The 15,649-nt window shown below is 39.3% G+C and overlaps 1 protein-coding gene across 1 annotated transcript in view; it reads left to right on the forward strand.

Moving 5' to 3' along the window:
- Positions 1-1,855: 1,855 nt before the first annotated feature.
- The window catches only part of CUNH11orf58 (chromosome unknown C11orf58 homolog), an 18,962-nt gene continuing 5,168 nt past the window's right edge, over positions 1,856-15,649 (forward strand). The window contains exons 1-3 of the mRNA XM_032241052.1: positions 1,856-2,295; positions 7,985-8,068; positions 10,995-11,055. Of these exons, the coding sequence (XP_032096943.1) occupies positions 2,233-2,295; positions 7,985-8,068; positions 10,995-11,055 (208 nt within the window). The 5' untranslated portion in view covers positions 1,856-2,232. The remainder of the gene's footprint in view (positions 2,296-7,984; positions 8,069-10,994; positions 11,056-15,649) is intronic.

Below are 15,649 nucleotides of genomic sequence, written 5' to 3' on the forward strand. Positions count from 1 at the left end.
GCTAAATCACCATTTGTCAAAACCAATAGAGGTGAACTGTAGTCAAAATTGCCAAACTCTGTAACTTAAATGTAATTTCATTGGAATTAATAGAACCTAAGTAGAATCATGGAGTTATTAGTGAAAATATTTTAAATCTAGCAAAAAGCAAGCAACCACTTCCTAAAATAATGCTTTTATTTTTTCTCTTGGGTTACTCTCCTCCTCCTTTATTTATGATTTATGCGTACCATAGAACTAATAGATTAAGATGTTTTTTGTTTGGCTATACTTTAAAAAGATGACCCTGACATCTTTTTTTCTATTTTACTACTTATTATTACACTATTTCTCTGCTTCCAAAATAAAGAAGAATTTGGATCTATGACTGCATAAATTAAAAAGTTACCTTCCACTGGTCACAGTTCTATCAATGGTTCAGTGATCACTTGAAATCTAGGAAAGTAGTATTTGTACACAGGCAGTCAAACTAGAACAATTGCTGAGTTCAAAAGCTAAAAGTTAAGCATTGTTTCACAGACTGCTTTCAGTTCCAAAACACTAGATACATATTATCCATATTACTTAACTGATTTTTTTTTTTTTTTTTTTGTCAGAGTTCCCCTCTGTCACCCAGGCTGGGAGGGAAGACACGATCTCTCCCCCAGGAATTTTTTTAAGGGTTAAGTAAAACAGCAGATTTTTTTTTTTTTTTTTTTTACACAGCATAATCATCAGATAACCTCAGTTCACTGCAACCTCCACTTCCTGGGTTCAGATGATTCTCCTGCCTCAGCCTCCTGAGTAGCTGGTATTAAAGGCGAAGGCCACCATGCTGGGCTAATTTTTGTATTTTTAGTAGAGACAGGGTTTCACCATGTTAGTCTGCCTGGTTTCGAACTCCCGACCTCGTGATCCACCCACTTTGGCCTCCCGAAATGCTGGGATTACAAGCATGAACTACCATGCCCGGCCTAACCGGTTTTTGCTTTAAAAAAAAAAAAAAAATCACGTGTGGTTAAGGTAAGAAAGCTTCAGAATTAGCAAGGACAAGGATTCTGACAGAAAGGTTCAGATCTGGTTACAAATTCAGACACCTTAATACAGGAAATAGTCTCCAGTATCTGAACAATAAACACCTTTAAATGCAGGGCTTTCTGAGTAGATGAGTGATCACTAGAGGCTGGGAACAGGACAAGAAATAAGGAGGGATTACTAATGGACATCGGGGCTCCTTTTGGAGTGATGAAACGTCTTGGAATCAGAGGCGAAAGCTGCACAAGATTGTGAGTGTACCAAATGCCACTGGATTGTACACTTTAAGATGGTTATTTTTATGTGAATTTCACCTCAACAATTACTTTTAAAAAGAAGGAAAAAAAAAACATAGAGGTTTTTGTGCCAGGGATGGACTTTGCTTGGTGAAGACCCCTACAGTACGGTGCCTAGACACCCGCAGCGAGGTCAGCGAGAAGCACTCCCACCTGACACAAAGCCATATGAAAACGTACAGATTTCCCTCAGCTGAAACTCCGTTTTCAATAACGGCCAATTAGCCACCATTTAACAACATACTGAATTCATTTCTGTGAGTATGGGAAAATAGCGAAATATACATCAGAACCTTTAGAAAGCAGCATCGCCGGCCACCTAGAAATCCCCTGCGGGCAAGAGAAAACTAACACCAGGGTGGAAATGGTAGAAGCCATTTTTTGTTAAGGTTTTTGTCCTGGGTGGAGGGTATTCGTGAGGATTCAGTAAGTCTCAAGCATTACATTTAAACACAGGTGCTTAGCTACGATGATGCATTTGCCAATAAGGCAGCGTCGCACGGTGAAAAGAGAAAACCTCTCTAAGCCTCCTTCTGTGGCACGAAGCTCTCAGCCAACGCTCACCGCCATACCCCCATCCGCGGGAACGCTCCCTCCTCCAGTCGAAAAAGGCGGGGTCTCCGAGGGCACTCCCGCCACACAGCGCGAATTGAGCCTCTGGGCTTTCTGGGAATTGTAGTTTTTGTCCCCATGCATCTTTTTTATTCGGGCCAGTATGCAGTGAATCAGAAAACTACAGCTCCCAAAGTGCCCCGGGGCGGCGACCGGCCACAACGGTGACGACTGTGGTAGAGAAGCCCTGGAGGGGCTCTGCGTTCTGGAGTGGCACTGCTTGGGCCGGTGGCGGATTGCACGCTGCTGGTGTTGCGGCTGAGGAGAGCGGCGAGAGGGTTCCACGTTTCTCGTCGGGATCCCCGCAAGCATGAGTGCTGCCAGAGAGTCTCACCCGCACGGGGTGAAGCGTTCAGCCTCCCCAGACGACGATGTAAATAACAATGGCGGAGTGGCTGAGGGTTGAGGCCTACTAAAGGCTTGAGTAGGCCGGGAAGGGTGGATGGAGGAGGACGCGCCTGAGGTGGCCTGCAGCGAGAGAGGCCAGGGGAGAAACCAGAATGAGTGGGCAATGTCTCCCTTAATCGTTATTAGAGTCGGAAGGTTTTTAGGAGGCCCATAAGCTGAGAGCCGGAGACCTGCGTAGGAAGGGGGATTGAGGAAGGAAATTCTGAGAGAGTCGAGGAGTGAAAGAGCTTAGTCAAGGGATTTCATACGTGCGTTTTGAGGGACCGATAAGGATGCTTTCTCCGGCGTTTGTACTCAGGATAGAGACGGCAAGACGCTCCCTGTTTTGGGTTCTAAGTATTCCTGTGACAGTGTCGAAATGTTCGTGCACATTTGGACAGATTTTTCCGGCCAGGATGATTTTCGCAATGTGCCGTTGAGAGTTAACGTCAACTGCACTAGTAAGGGTAAACCGAGAACAACATTGAGCCGAAAATTGTGCCACGGGTGTAATTTGGTTCTGACTGTGGTGGTGAGATCTAAGACGTTGAGACCTAGAAGCCCATTTTGATGTCGGATATTAATACCTCGTTCTCCTTACCTCTCCTCGCCATCAAACGCAGTTTCCTTCCCCAGCCCCCACTTTACCGGTTTTAATAGCAAACGGTTTATCCCTTAAACTAACCCATTCAACATTTACTGCAGTGACAGGTGTTGGGAATTCGGAGATAAATATGATGCTTATTTTAGGCCTTTTTGTATATTTGGCCTAGCGCAGTGTCATGGAAACATCAGGTAACCAGTAAACGTAAAACTACGTCCTTCATACAGTGGATAAGTGTCTTTGGAACGTTCATGGAGAAATTGTTGGAGAGGGCGCGGTGAGGTCATCGTTAAGGATGATGAAGGAGTATCTAGGAATTTTTCAGTTTTGTTTAAAGTACTGTTAATTTCTGAATACATAAAGCTTTAAATTTTTCTATAGTGCATTTCAATGCTTTTCATAAAATTTTAAAGGCTCACTGAACAATACTTGGTAGCGAATGAGATGGTGTTAAAACCTACCCCTCTGAGTGGGAGGTGGGGTGAGGACCGGAATAGTAAGGGTCTTTAAAGGAATCGACTTTAGCTCTGCAGAAAGATTAGCAGTCAGTGAAGATTTGGGGATGAATGGGCATCTAGAGAAGTTTATTGGTGCTCTCTGTTCTTTCTGCTACTGGCTTTTAGATCTTGTTAATATGGTAATTCACGTTTTCTCAGGAATTGATTCATGCTTTTGAGTAACCTGGCTGCCATTTAAAAAGCTGTTACCTTGTTTTCCTCCTGATTTGTAACTGTGACTTGATTGCTGGGATGTCAGACACCTGTTTTGCTACCCTCAGAAATGTTTTAGCATGACAGGAGACCCCAGGTGATACGCAATTTAACAGAAAGGTAAAGAGATTAAGTCATTAAGTTTACAGTTCTGAAAAGGTCAGTTTAAACTAGATGATCTTTAAGACCTTTCATGATCATATAAGCCTATCTTTAAGTACTTGTGTTTTGTTTTTGTTTTGAGACAGGGGCTCACTCTTTTTCCCAGGCTGGAGGCCAGTGGCATGATCAGTGCTGCTTGCAGCCTCCACCTCCCTGGCTCAAGGGATCCTCCTGCTTCAACCCCCTCTCCCCCCACCACCACCGCAGTAGGTGGGACTACAGCTGCAAGCCACTACATCTGACTAATTTTTTTGTGTTTTTAGTAGAGACCAGGTTTTGCCACGTTGCCCAGGCTGCTTTCCAACTACCAGACTCAAGCGATCTGCCCACTTCGGCCTCCCAAAGTGCTAGGATTACAGGTGTGAGCCACCTCGCTCAGCCAGTACTTTTAAAAAAAAAAATTTTTTTAAACCATATGTAATACATTCATTAAAATACCTCCAAGTTGTTATAGAAAATCAGCTAGCTATAATATGTAGTTGGGCCAGAGTTTCTAATAAGTATCCATAGTATGTAAGAGATCATTGAAGTTTTCTTTACGCCCATTGACCTCACATCTAATTGGGATAACAAAACTTTTTTTTTTTAAATATTAAAACTCGATACTAAATCACAAAATAGAAATCTAGAAAAATGCTGACAATGTAGGAGTAAATTCTAAGAGTCACTAGGATATGTATTGATAAGTTAATTGCAGGTCTGTAGTAAAGGGTATTAAGGATGAAGACAACCTAAAAGTAGTTTCATTGGCTTGGAGTGGAGAAATGAAAGCTATCTTATAGGGAGTGGGAGGAGTGGGGAGGTTAGGAGAGGTGCTAAGGAATCTCTCTTAAATTGTGTAGGGCATTAACATGCTTTTCAGAATGCAGCATTTGGGCAAAGTACTTGCTGTTGTACTTTAAGGCAGGAGTCCCCAGCTCCTGGGCCACAGAACCAGGCCGCACAGCAGAAGGTGAGCTATGGGCCAGCCAGCAAAGCTTCATCTGTATTTACAGCTGCTCCCCATGGCTTGCATTACCTCCTGAGCTCTGCCTCCTGTCAGCATTAGAGTCTCATAGGAGCGTGAACCCTGTTGTGAACTGCACATGCAAGTGATCTAGGTTGCACACTCCCTGTGAGAATCTAATGCCTGATGACCTGTCACTGTCTCCCATTACCGCTAGATAGGACTGCCTAGTTGTAAGAAAAGAAGCTCAGGGCTTCCACTGAGTCTACATTATGGTGAGTTTTATAATTATTTCATTATCTATTACAATGTACTAATAATAAAGTGCCCGATAAATGTGATGCACTTGAATCATCCCAAAACCACCTCCTCTGTGGAAAATTGTCTTCCACAAAACCAGTCTCTGATGCCAAAAAGTTGGGGACTGCTACTTTAAGGACTTTGAAAAGAAGAACTGACAGGACTTAATATTTTCTTAAAACATTGGGATTAGAAGTTGTAGATGACAGGGTTATTGATATAAACACCGAAGATGTTTTGCTCTTTTAATAGAAACAGAATCAAGAAAATTGGTTTTTCGATGATTTTTTTTAATGTAATTCTCTACATTTTTATAACAGTAGTTAGTTCATAGACCACTTTCAGTATTCTGTCTCATTTGATCATGGAGAATATGATGTGGAAAAAACAGAGGATGGTCAGAGGATTGAAGCAAGTCACATAGCCTCTCTGTGCCCCGGTGTCTTAAGATACTCTTTTAAAGATGCCTCTCTTTATAGATAAGAAGTTAAAATTAAATGTCAGATCCTGGCTTACAGAATCAAAACTGAAGCTTCACTATTACTTTAACTATATTGAGCCAGAAATAGGTAAGAACTAAATGGCCTATAATAATATATCAAGGGTCACATGAAAAGAAGTAGAGATTTGGAACTTAGGAGGCCAAAATTATGAGAGCATATAAGCCCTTCCACTAATGAGAATTTAGAAGCACAAATGGGTCCAGATTGGTACAAATGCTTTAACTGTCATATGCCCAGGAGAAATAGTGTTTTTTAAATATTCTTTTAGTCTTTTACAAATAATTTTTAGAAATAAGAATAAAAGGGGATAATGCAAAACAACTTTATTAGGAATTTTAATGTGAATTTAACAATAGCAAATTCAAATTTATAAACTATGTTTTCTTGATTTTGGTGACATATACAGTCTTCCTTCAGCATACTAAATATGGGAGATTAGTTTTAGGACCCACCCACCTCCTTGGCAAATCTTGCATACTCAAGTCCTGCAGCCAGCCCTGTCAAACCCAAGAATAGGAAAAATCAGCCTTCCATATACTTGAGATGGATCTGCATTTGGTTGAAAAAAACCAAATTATAAGGGACCCTTGAAGTTCAAACCTGGATTGCATTTGCATCATCAAAATACAATACCTGAAGAATTTTTGCAACCTTCTATTGCCTATGTTTTGTGTTGAAGAAGGATTTGTCATCCTTGCTCCATAATTGCAAAACATTTTTATTTTTAGATTATAAACTTAATTAGAATGATAAGTTCAGTGAATATTAATATTTTTATTTCATTTTTCCTTCCAGTCACCTTGTATATATACCTGTCTTCACTCTTTGTCCATTTGCAACCAAATCAAGTAAATTTTGATGCATAAAAATGGTAAAAGATGAGATGAAACAGTCACACCTCCTTTTACAAAATGGGATCATCCTGGCTCTTACTGCAAAATATTGCAAGATGAAGTCTTTCCTGCCAATGGCTCTCCCAGTGAGAGTACATATCTTTGTTTGTTTGTTTGTTTGTTTTTCTTTTCCTTGTTGATTCTTGGGTGGGGAAAAAAGCCTTCTAGTAATCCTTATCCAAAAATTCATAGTCTGAGATTTTTGCACAGTTAATTTTATCATCATCATTAGTCTAGAATACAACTGCCTGTCATTTTGCATTCACTTTCATCTTCGTTTAATAATGATTAATGCCTTCTGTCAGTTTTTTTCTTTGCCATTATGAATGGAAAATGAAAAACTGTGAATTCCCATCTGTGTTCAGTGAAAGCTATAAGTAGACAACAGAGGTATGTCTTGAAAGATGGTGATGAAATACTTTGGACAATACAGTGAGATAACTTTTTAAAATTATTTTAGTTATTTTTAGCATCATTGGGAATAATGAATGATAATGAAACAGTTTTTACATTTGTTTCAAGATGTAGAGAAAAATATGATCACTAGGATTCCGTCATATTTCTTAGACTTATAAAAGAGTTCAGTGGACCCATTTGATAATTGCAAGATAGAATCAGTTTGGGTCTATTCTTTTAAAAATAAGTAGCCAGGTGCGGTGGCTCACACCTATAATCCCAGCACTTTGGGAGGCCGAGGCAGGCGAATCACCTGAGGTCGGGAGTTCGAGACCAGCCTGACCAGCGTGGAGAAACCCTGTCACTACTAAAAATACAAAATTAGCTGGGCGTGGTGGTGCATACTTGTAATCCTAGCTACTTAGGAGGCTGAGGCAGAAGATTCGCTTGAACCCGGGTGGTGGAGGTTGCAGTGAGCCAGATCGCGCTATTGCACTCCAGCCTGGGCAACAGGAGTGAAACTCCATCTCAAAAATAAATAAATGAGTTTTCCCTTTGTTCTTTGGAAGACTTTTAAGAAAGAATAAAAATAATGTCATCTTAATCCTAACAACTAGAGCTGCTCAAAAAAGAAACTGAAAAGTTAAAATTTTCTTTCTCAAGTTAAAAGTTAGCAAACTGATAAAGCCAGAATTTTTAACATCAGGTAACAACTCTGGCTGCCATCTAAGTTCAGAGTACTAGGTGCTCTAGGACCCTGCAAGGCTCCAGGGCAGTGGGTCTTAAAGTGTGGTACCCAGATCAACAGCATCAGCAATCATTTAGGAATTTGTTGAAATTCAAATCCTAGAGCCCCACTCCAGACTGGGCTGAATCTCTGGGGCTGTAGCCCGGCAGTCTGTTTTAACAAGCCCTCTAGGTGACTCTAATACAGGCAAACTTTTGAGACTCAGCTCTGGCTGCAAAAGAACGAAAGGATTCTGCTGTGAGGTAATAGAAAAGGAGTAAATTTGAATGTGATGCATATGCTTAACTAAGCAAAAAAAATAAACCCTGTTTATAGTTAAAACTGACAGGGAAAAAAAACTTGGGAATTACAGGTAGACTTTAGATTTTGTAACACTTATGCAAAAAAAATTAATCAACCAATTTCTTTTCTAGCTGGGATCTAGCAATTGGGAGGCAGCAGACTTGGGTAATGAAGAGAGAAAACAAAAGTTCTTGAGACTTATGGGTGCAGGAAAGGTAAGCATCAGATGGTGTGTATTTTTATCTTTTCTGTGAAAATAATGCCATTTTTATGTGTGCTAAGTAAGAAGGATTGAATACACTTGGATTCCATTTTCCTGTTCTGCATGATTTCTTTTGGCTTTGGGAAATACATTGGGCTTAACTAAGTACATACAATGTATATTATTTTTGAGCCACTTCCAGGATTCAGTAAAGTTTGAAGACTGCACAGAGAAAAATTTGGTTCAAGGAGTCTGTATAGGAGAAAAGAGATGTCAAAGTTTATGATTTTCCATATGTCGGCCCAGTGGTTTGATAGAAGATATTTCTTATGGGTAGGTTATCTTGTGAAACCTCTGGCCAAAGTGAAAGTCTGTCATATTTTATAGCTCCCTCCAGCCTTTGAAATTGTAACCAAGGGAATATCCTTTATCAAAAACCTAATTTTAAGACTACACTTTCAGAGATTATTTCTATACAGCTAGTGCTCGACTTACGACCACGATTGGTTCCGACAGACCGGTTGTAATACGATTTGGTCGTAAGTTGAGTAGGCTATATGCACGCGGAGATGGTAGTGCTGCCGGAAGCTGGTCCGCACTGTCGTACGCCCAGCTGGGCAACGTTTGCACTGCCAGACGCGGAGCAGTCGTGGCTAGCGTTTGTGGTCATAAAGTCGAATGGTCATAAGTTGCACAGGTCGTAAGTCGATCAATACCCGTAGTTTGTTACTAGATAGAGAAGTGTAGAACACCAAGGGAAAAAAACCTTAAAAGTGTTCAAGATATTTTGAAATGCCTGTCAGTTTTGTTAACGTTAATAGAAGGTACAGTTGACCCTTGAGCAATGTGGGGGTTAGGGGTGCTGGTTCTTTAGGTAGTTGAAAGTTTGCATATGACTTTCAAATCCCCAAAAACTTAACTACTAATAATCTGTTAACTGGAAGGCTTACTGATAACATAATTATCAGCTAACATATATTTTGGGTGTTACATGTCTTATATCCTGTATTCCTACAATAAAGAAAAGGAAATGTTATCAAGAAAATTATAAGGAAGAGAAAATAATTTACTGTTCATTAATTAGAAGTGGATCATCATAAAGGTCTTCATCCTCATAGTCTTCATGTTGAGTGGACTGGAAAGTAGGGATTGTCTTACTGTGTGGGGGTGGCAGAGGCAGAAACAAATTCAAGTATAAGTGGACTCACACAGAGTATTCAGAGATCAACTGTGTAAAACAAGTGCCAGGAAAATATCTATTGTAAAAAATCTTTCTTTCTCCTAGCAGTTTATACAGGGATCTCTAGATGCTTATTTTTTGTAAGCAAGTAAATTTATTTTCCTAACATTGTCCTAATAGTCTTCCTACAAACTAAATTTAAAAGAAATAGGAATTTTTTTTTTCTTTTTTTAAGCCCCTTAAAATGAAATTCTGCTCTTTGGTTTGTTAAATACGTAAGAATACATTCATTCATTTTTCCAACAATTACAGACTACCTACTACTGTGCTGAATCCTGGGTGTTCATATAGCTCAATAATACATGTTTGGAGCTATTAATGAAGGAAACCACATAATAACAATACAGAATTGTAGTTGCTTTAAGAAAACCATGTATGTAGTGCTGTGGAATCACAGAGGGCAGCTAACTCTGGTGTAGCAGTCCAAGAAAGCTTCTCCAAAATAGAATTGATCTGAATCTCAAAGGATGAGTTAGCCAGACTACAAAAGTGGGTTTGGGGATAGGTAGAGGTCATGTAAAACACTGAGACCTATTTAAATAAAGCATTTGTATAATATCTCAGTAATCCAGATTTCCCAATTTGTAATTTGTCATAGAAAATAGTCTGCAATTTATCTTGTTTCATGCAAATATAAGTCCTCACTTAACATCCCTATGGTTCTTGGAAACTAACTTTAAGAAAGCTGACAATAAAATTGTTTCACCATAACACCGATGAGGAGGAAAATTGTTTTCATTATAGGTTGTTTCATCTAAAGTCAAAGTCGAAGTTTTGAAACCTAAAGAAATAATACTGAATCATTGATTTGCTTATGTGTTAATGGCATGTAGAACAATGAGCATTAACGCTTGAAGTTTTTCTGTAGCATCATTTTTGTATATGGAGACTGCGTCTGTCATTTTTTCACAATGGGAAGGTTTGTTACTGTACCTTCACAGATGATTGGTTAAGATTACTTTCCAGAGTCCCATTCTCACCTTCACATGGTGTTTTAATGAGCACTTTTTTACTTTATGAAACTATGAACCCTAATGAGTGGATTGTACTGATTAAATTGAGAGTAATTATGTAGCCTGATCAGTTGGTAATACTGAATCAGATGTATTTTTATGTTTAGAGTACAAGATTGTTTTAAATTGTTCTTTTTTACATGTTGAAATCAGGAGTTTATTTTAGTCAAATAGTAATGAAATAGCTAATGATTATGATATGCTGTAATAAGATCTGTCACTTTATATGATACATTATAAGTTTTAATTTTTTCATTTTTGTCTGGCTAAATCTCATTTGCTTTCTGTCCATGAGATATACTTCAGGCAGCAGAAAGAGCAGGTGGGAAGTTAAAGCAACTCATTTAACTGGCCTTTAGGAAAGAAAATGTTTAGATTGACTCAATTTTCTAGCTATCTATTCATCTTGTTTAAAATTTCAATCTGCTCTACCCCTTATTCAGGTCTGTTTTGTTCTAATGGCATTTAGTACCTTCTAACATAGTATAAATAATGATCATGTTTGCCTGTCTCCCTTCCCCATTTCCTACCCTTGCTAGAATGTAATCTCCTTAGAGGCAGAGATCTAATGGTCTTTTGTCGTCACTGTATCCCAGAAGCCTAGAATAGTTTTCAGCACATAGTAGATACCCAATAAGATTAAATTAGTGGTCTCAAATGCTAAGACATTTTCAACCTTCTTATAGAAAGAACATACTGGTCGTCTTGTTATAGGAGATCACAAATCAACATCTCACTTCCGAACAGGTAAGAAAGTAAAATATAATTAAAATAGAAGTGCTAAATTCAGAATATGATGTATGTGTTCATGTTTCAGGATATTCTACTTGGCATATAATTGTGTAAATTATTAAAATATTAGAATTGCAGCTGGGTGCAAGTGGCTTATGCCTGTAATCACAGTTATTTGGGAGGTTAGAGCGGGAGGGTCACTTAAGCCCAGGAGTTTGAGGCTGCATTGACACCAAGATTACACCACTGCATTCCAATCTGGGCTACAGAGCAAGACCCAGCTCTTAAAATTAAAAAAAAAAAAAGACAAAAAAAATGCTGGGCGTGGTGGCTCATGCCTGTAATCCCAGCAGTTTGGGAAGCTGAGGCATGAGAATTGCCTGAAGCCAAGAGGTGGAGGTTGCAGTGAGCCAAGATTGTGCCATTGCACTCCAGCCAGAGTAACAGAGTGCAACTCTGTCTCAAAAAAAAAAAAAAAAAAATTAGTAATGTATAATAGGTAAACATGTTACATATATAAAGTATCAATTATCATGTACTTTTATTTTTAAAATATGAGAGAGTATATGTCATGATATTCTAACCAGAAACCTTTTTCTGTCTCCATTTTTACTGATTCAGAACATATATTTTAATTGTAGTGAGGTTTTATGCCTCATCTTGTTAACTCTGGTAGATACAGAATTTTTTTTCTTTGTATATTAGCATATAATGTCATGGGGTTGGCATATTCTGGTTTTGTCTGTTCACTAAATTTTTTCCTAAAATCTTTGAAGAATATAAACTAGTTGCAGACCCTGAAGAAATAAGCTTTAAAAATAATTTTAGGGAAGAACATTTTAAAATAAAATTGAAATGAATTTGGATATTTGGTGTGCTGAAAAGTGAAATTTTTGCCTATTTAAAACTGACCCTGATCTTGGACATTATTAACAAAAGGCATATATTAATAAAAGGCACAGTAACCTAGATTATGTTTAACAAAACTTTAAGTTATTTAAATTATGGTAACCTGTAGCATATGTAGCACATTTTAGAAATTAATAGATCTTTTATTTTTCTGGTATTAAACAGTTACTTCAAATTAATTTGTATTGGTGCATAAGGCAAAAAACAATCCCTGAACTTTGCAGAATGGAAAAATATTTCAACTGCACATTTACTCTTTTAAAACTTTAAAGCTTTAAAGCAGGAGTTGCCAACCCCTGGTACCCATCCCTGGTCTGTTAGGAGCTGGGCCACACAGCAGGAGGTGAGTGGCAGGCAAGTCAGAGAAGATTTATCTGTATTTACAGCTGCTCCCAATGGCTTGTATTACCACCTGAGCCACACCTCCTGTCAGATCATTGGCAGCATTTAATTCTCATAGGAACATGAATCCTGTTGTGAACTGTGCAAGCCAGGGATCTAGGTTGTGCCTCCTTACGAGAATCTAATGCCTGATGATCTGAGGTGGTGTTGGAGAGTGGCTGCAAAAACAGATTAACATTAGCAGAGAGGCTTGACTGCACAGAGACCATAAATCAACTGCCTGCAGACTCATATCAGAGTGAGTAGCAAGTTACAATTAACTGCATCTGGTGGCAGGCTTTAAGTCAGAACCTGACATTTAGTCTGCATGTGGCCTGCCCATTATTTTATTTACCACTTAACATCCGTGCCTCTTTCCTGCACTGTGCACTTGTCTCAGTCACAGTTTTGGTAAGCCCACAAGCTATCCCTAGCCAAGATGAATTAAAAAAAAAAAAAAAAGTCCTTGGAGAGCTTCTTTGAAAAGGGGGAAAGACCTAATGATGAGACAGCAGAAGACTCTAAGACTGCCAGCAAAGAAAGCTGCATTTAAAAGAAAATACCAAGCATCCTACACAAATTACAGGTTCATTGCAACAGGTGATTCATATTCTCCAAACCTGCTTTGTCTATATGTGATGACCAGCTATCCAGGAAAGCCATGAAACTTTTAAAAGTGCTTCACCACATGGAAACCAAACAGCCTGCATTAAAAGGCAAACCTTTGGAGTTTTTTGAAAGAAAAATCGTGAACGTAAGGAACAGAAGCAATTATTGAAAGCCACCACTTCATCAAATGTGTCTACACTGAGAGCATCATTCTTAGTGGCTGACCACATTGCTAAAGCTAAGGCAGGCCTTTACTACTGGCGAAGAGTTGATCCTACCTGCCGCTAAGGACATTTGTTGTGAACATTTAGGAGAGACTGCAGTTCAAAAGATGGCACATGTTCTTCTGGCTAGCACCATAAGTAGATGAATTGATGAAATAGAGTATACTGAGGCACAATTGTTAGAGAGGGTTAATGAGTCACTGTGGTGTGCAATCCAGGTTAACAAATCTACCAGTGTTGACAAGGCAACAATGCTTTTGGGTGATATGTTTTTCAGGAGGATGTGCATGAGGATATGCTGTGTGCACTTTTGCTTTCTACCAACACCACAGCTGCAGAACTATTCAAGTCTTTAAATAATTACATATCAGGAAAGCTGAATTGGTCATTTTTTATCAATGCATGCAGGGCTGGAGCAGCTGCCATGACTTTCTGGTTTCGCTACTCAGGTCAAAGAGCTTGCTTCTGAATGGGAGTCTGTGCACTGTGTCATCCATAGAGATGCTGGATAGTTGAAAAATGCCACCTGTCATGCCTGTAATCCCAGCACTTTGGGAAGCCAAGGCGGGCAGATTATGAGGTCAAGAGATCAAGACCATCCTGGCCAACATGGTGAAACCCTCTCTCTATTTAAAATACAAAAAGTAGTTGGGCATGATGGCAGAGGTTGTAGTGAGCCAAGATTGTGCCACTGCACTATAGCCTGGTGACAGAGCAAGATTCAGTCTCAAAAAAAAAAAAAAAAAAGCCTCCTGAACTAACATTTTGCAGGATGTGATTAAAATTTTCAACCACATTAAGGTACATGCCCTTAATTCATGTCTGTTTGTGCAACTCTGTGAGGAGTCAAAGTAGGAGTTGCCAAGAGAAGAGCACGCAGCGTCTTCTCTTATACACAGAAAAGAGATGGCTTCCTAAAGGTAGATCACTGGCCAGAGTTACGATAGGCATTCCAGAGATTTCTTTTAGAAAAACAGTTACCGCTGGCAGCACATTTCATTGACACAGAATGGGTCACAAAACTTGCGTACTTGGCCAGGCATAGTGGCTCACGCCTGTAATTCCAGCACTTTGGGAGGCCAAGCTAGGAGGATCACTTGAGGCCAGGAGTTCAAGACCAGCCTGGCCAACAGGGAGAAACCCCGTCTTTACTAAAAAATGCAAAAATTACTTAGGCGTGCTGGCGCACATCTATAATCCCAGCTACTCGGGAGGCTGAGGCATGAGAATCTCTTGAGCCTGGAAAGCAGAGGTTGCAATGAGCCAAGATCGTCCCACTGCACTCCAGCCTGAGCAAGGGAGCCTCTGTCTCAAAAAAAAAAAAAAAAAACTTGCTTGCTATGTGGCATATTCAATCTGTCACCTCAGGGGAGAACAGCAGCTGTGTTCAAGTTGGCAGATAAAGTGGCTGCATTCAAACCCAAACTGGCATCATGGGGGCCACAAGTGAACATTGGGATTTTTTGACATGTTTCAAACATGAGCAGAGATGTTGAAAGAGACTGAGCCAGGACCTTTTTTCTCCCAGCTGGCGCATGGTCACCTATCTCAGCTTTCAAAGAGTTTGAGCATTATTTCCCAACCACAAAACAGCCCTGAACTGGGAAGGAATGGATCCACAACCCATTTGTGAATAAGCCAGGTGAATTGACTTTGTTCATGCTAGAAGAGGATCAACTGTTTAAGATCACAAATGATGATGCCCTTAAAAGTATGTTTGAGACAACTTTACATCTCCATACATTCTGAATTAAAGTCAGAGTGGAATGTCTTGTGAGATTGCCACGAAAGCACTGAAAAGCCTGCTTCCATTTCCAACTGCCTGTCTTTGTGAAGCACGGTGTTCTGGACAGCAGCCAAAATGAGGTTACAGAGTAGACTGGACATAAGCAACACACTTAGGGTGTTACTATCTCCCATCACCCCCAGATGGGACCATCTAGTTGCAGGGAAAACAAGCTCAGGCTCCCCTGATTGTACATTATCATGAGTTGTACAATTATTTCATTATATATTACAATGTAGTGATAATAAAGTGCACAATAAATATAATGCATTTGAATCATCTCAAAACCGCCACCACCCCCACTCCGTCTGTGGAAAAATTGTTTTCCACAAAACCGGTCCCAGGTGCCAACAAGGTTGGAGACTGCTGCTTTAAAGTTTAAGTTGCTCTGATAAACTTGATATGCAAAGAAAGGCATAAAGGAGAGCCAGTATATGACCATTTTATTTAGCCATTTGCTGAACAGAAGTGCCTAGCTTTTTTACATTGCTTTTGTTCAAAGATAGATAATTTGTTTGTTGGAGAGTTTTTCTTAGGTGACTAGGAGAAAAAACTTTCAGGAGAACATCCACTTACTATATTATAAGAGTAAGCTAAAACACTTAATATCCAAAGAGCTTAGATGTTTATGCTATATTGTCTATTAGGTAACCACCGATGGTAAAAAAAAAAAAAAAAAAAAAAAAAAAAAAAAAAAAAA

This window comes from Sapajus apella, unplaced genomic scaffold (assembly GCF_009761245.1).
Source record: "Sapajus apella isolate SASKATOON/1434 unplaced genomic scaffold, GSC_monkey_1.0 scaffold47, whole genome shotgun sequence".
Classification (NCBI taxonomy): Eukaryota; Metazoa; Chordata; class Mammalia; order Primates; family Cebidae; genus Sapajus; species Sapajus apella.